This window comes from Chiloscyllium plagiosum, unplaced genomic scaffold (assembly GCF_037043375.1).
Source record: "Chiloscyllium plagiosum isolate Xiang-an unplaced genomic scaffold, Cpla_swu_hap1 HiC_scaffold_27, whole genome shotgun sequence".
NCBI lineage: Eukaryota > Metazoa > Chordata > Chondrichthyes > Orectolobiformes > Hemiscylliidae > Chiloscyllium > Chiloscyllium plagiosum.
In genome coordinates this window covers 18033281-18036026 of record NW_028270165.1, presented here as the reverse complement: position 1 = coordinate 18036026, position 2746 = coordinate 18033281, and the positions used below count along the sequence as shown (strand labels likewise).

At 49.9% G+C, this 2746-nt stretch overlaps 1 protein-coding gene across 1 annotated transcript; it reads right to left on the bottom strand.

Moving 5' to 3' along the window:
- Nucleotides 1–554: 554 nt before the first annotated feature.
- On the bottom strand, nucleotides 555–1746 carry LOC148143300 (uncharacterized). Its single transcript, XM_087974107.1, has one exon. The coding sequence runs from the start codon at nucleotides 1623–1625 to the stop codon at nucleotides 936–938; it is 690 nt and encodes a 229-aa protein (XP_087830233.1). The 5' UTR covers nucleotides 1626–1746; the 3' UTR covers nucleotides 555–935.
- Nucleotides 1747–2746: the final 1000 nt, after the last annotated feature.

The following is a 2746-nucleotide window of genomic DNA, read 5'->3' as shown; positions in this document are numbered from 1 at the left end:
AGTGCGCCAAACTACTACTGCGCCTCCCTTGTCAGCTGGTTTGATGGTGAGGTTGGGGTTGGAACGGAGGGAGTGGAGGGCTGCGCGTTCCGAGGATGAGAGGTTGGAGTGGGTGGGAGGGGTGGGGGAGTTCAGGTAGCGGTTAATATCGCGGCGGCAGTTTGCTATGAAGAGGTCGAGGGCAGGTAGGAGGCCGGCACGGGGTGTCCAGGTGGACGGGGTGTGTTGGAGGTGGGAGAAGGGGTCGTCAGAGGGTGGGCGAGAGTCTTGATTGAAGAAGAAGGCACGGAGGCGAAGGCGGCGGAAGAATTGTTTGGTGTCACTCCGTGTATTGAATTCATTGACCTGAGAACGTGTGGGAACGAAGGTGAGACCTCCTTTATTGCAACCCTGCTTCATTACAGTTTCAATTTTTCCCAGAAAAAAGGTGCACGAAAAGTAGCGTTTTTTAAAAAAACAGTTCAAGGTCAAAGCGCACACACTCCCCATCCCCCACTTTCTTTACTATTGGTCAGCACCAAATTATCCCTTTGTAACTAGATCCTTGGAACAGCCTTCACCTGGAGGAAGTATTGCCTCACTCAGCAGTTTCAGCCTACACTCTGTATACAAGTTAGTTTCTCCAGCTCATTTGCAGGAGGGAGGTGCAATCATGAGTCAACCACACTGCTGTGGGTGTGGAGTCACGGGTAGGCCAGACCGGGTAAAGGATGCAACTGGGATGACAGTGAATCCTTTCCTGCAAAGGTAGCTTCATTCTCTAAAAAGGACTTGAGTGAATAAGATGGGAGTTTTCTTCCCCTGAAAATGGTTTCATCATTTGATTCTGAACTCCAGATTTCAATTGCGCCATCTACCATGGTGGGATTCAAACCTGGGAGACCCCAGAACTGGGTTGATTGTCTAGTCGAAAATGGTACTTATCCGTCACTCCTTCAATTTCTCTGTGATGGCACGTGAACTCGTTGATGTCTCTGGAGGTAGGAGGAGCAGGTGAAGCCCTTCCTGCACTTGGAGCAGGTGAATGGCCTCTCCCCAGTGTGGATCCGCTGGTGGGTCAACAGGTGGGAAGAATTGGTAAATCCCTTCCCACACTCAGGGCAGGTGAATGGCCTCTCCCCTGTGTGGACCCGCTTATGCTGCCGCAAATTGCTCAAATGATTGAATCCTTTCCCACACACAGAGCAGGTGAATGGTCTTTCCCCTGTGTGGATCCGCTGGTGGTTCAGCAGGCTGGAAGAATCAATGAATCCCTTCCCACACTCTCGGCAGGTGAACGGCCTCTCCCCCGTGTGGAGCCGTTCATGCTTCCTCAAGTTGCTCACACGACGGAAAGCCTTCCCGCACTCTGAGCAACCGAACGGCCTCTCCCCAGTGTGGACCCGCTGGTGGGTCAGCAGTGCAGATGAATGCGTGAACCCCTTCCCGCACACCAAGCACGTGAGCGGCTTCTCTCCCGTGTGGACCCACTGGTGCGCCCGCAGGTTGGAAGAATTTGCGAATCCCTTCCCACACACTGAGCAGATGAACGGCTTCTCCCCGGTGTGAACGCGTCTGTGAATTTCCAGCACTGAGGGGGAAGGGAATCCTTTCCCACAGTCCCCACATTTCCACGGTTTCCCCATGGGGAGAGTGTTCCTTGTGTCACTCTGGGTTTGAAATTACAAACAGAACGGGTACACAGTCTGTCCCCACCGTGAGGGGTGTGATTTTGATTCCCCCAAGCTGAGGAAATGGTTTGAAGCACTTTTTCACAGTCAGCACACTGAATCTCCCTCACTCCCTCACTTAGTATTCTTCCTGCCACACTCGTATCCAAAACCTCTCAAGCAGACCAAAGCAAACATTTCCTCTCAACTTGAATGGCTGCTGATATTCAAGTCCCAATGAATCAATGAGCTCTGCCAGAAGTTGATGTATCAATTGCTTTCAAATTTCTTTCCCCATGTCTTCCTGCAAAAATAAACTCACAAAATAAGTGATCACGGTCAGTACAGTTAAGTAAAGATACATTGATGGCAATTCCTGTAGATTGCCAGGTGCCTGCTGATCCAGGTCACAGAAACCTGAAAACGCTCATGCAGTGTGGTGAAACGGTTAAAAATTATGTCCCAATACATGTGTGAATCTAACCGGAATGGAGGTGTTGCTTAGTCCCGTGTGAATCTTATTACACACCTCCCCGTGTGAATCTTCTTATCTGTGTGTAACCAGAATGGAATGTGTTTTTTAGCCTTGCTCTGCTGTTCACATGAATGTTTATATCTGGAAAAGAGTATATCAGCTGGAAAAGTCTCCAGTTCGGTGAGTCTGCTCCGGGGTTGCGTTTAACCGCCGAGCGTGGGTTGTTGGCAACCGCTCTACGAGAACTGACGGCTCCCAGTTCCGGTAACATGTAGAGTGAGTATAAGCCAGACCCGTTGTAAGTATGAGACCTGGTTGTGGCGACGCTGCGGGGAATAAAATGCTCATATTCTAGCAGACTCGCCTCTTGGTCGTTTGTTCTGTGTCAGACTACTCTCCTACGAACCTGACCTTGAGAATTTTTTAAAACATGCAGCCAGATAGCCTTAAGTGTGTATGGAGGAAAACTTCATTTAGGGGACAATGACCTAGAACAAGCTGCCTACAAAGGTGCTGGATCAAGATATGAAAATAAACTGTCAAGGCTGCTTGCAGAAAGAAAGCCAGGAAAGTTGCTGAATGAGTAAGGTGGGGGATAGGTCCCAGGGAAATAGTGAGGAAA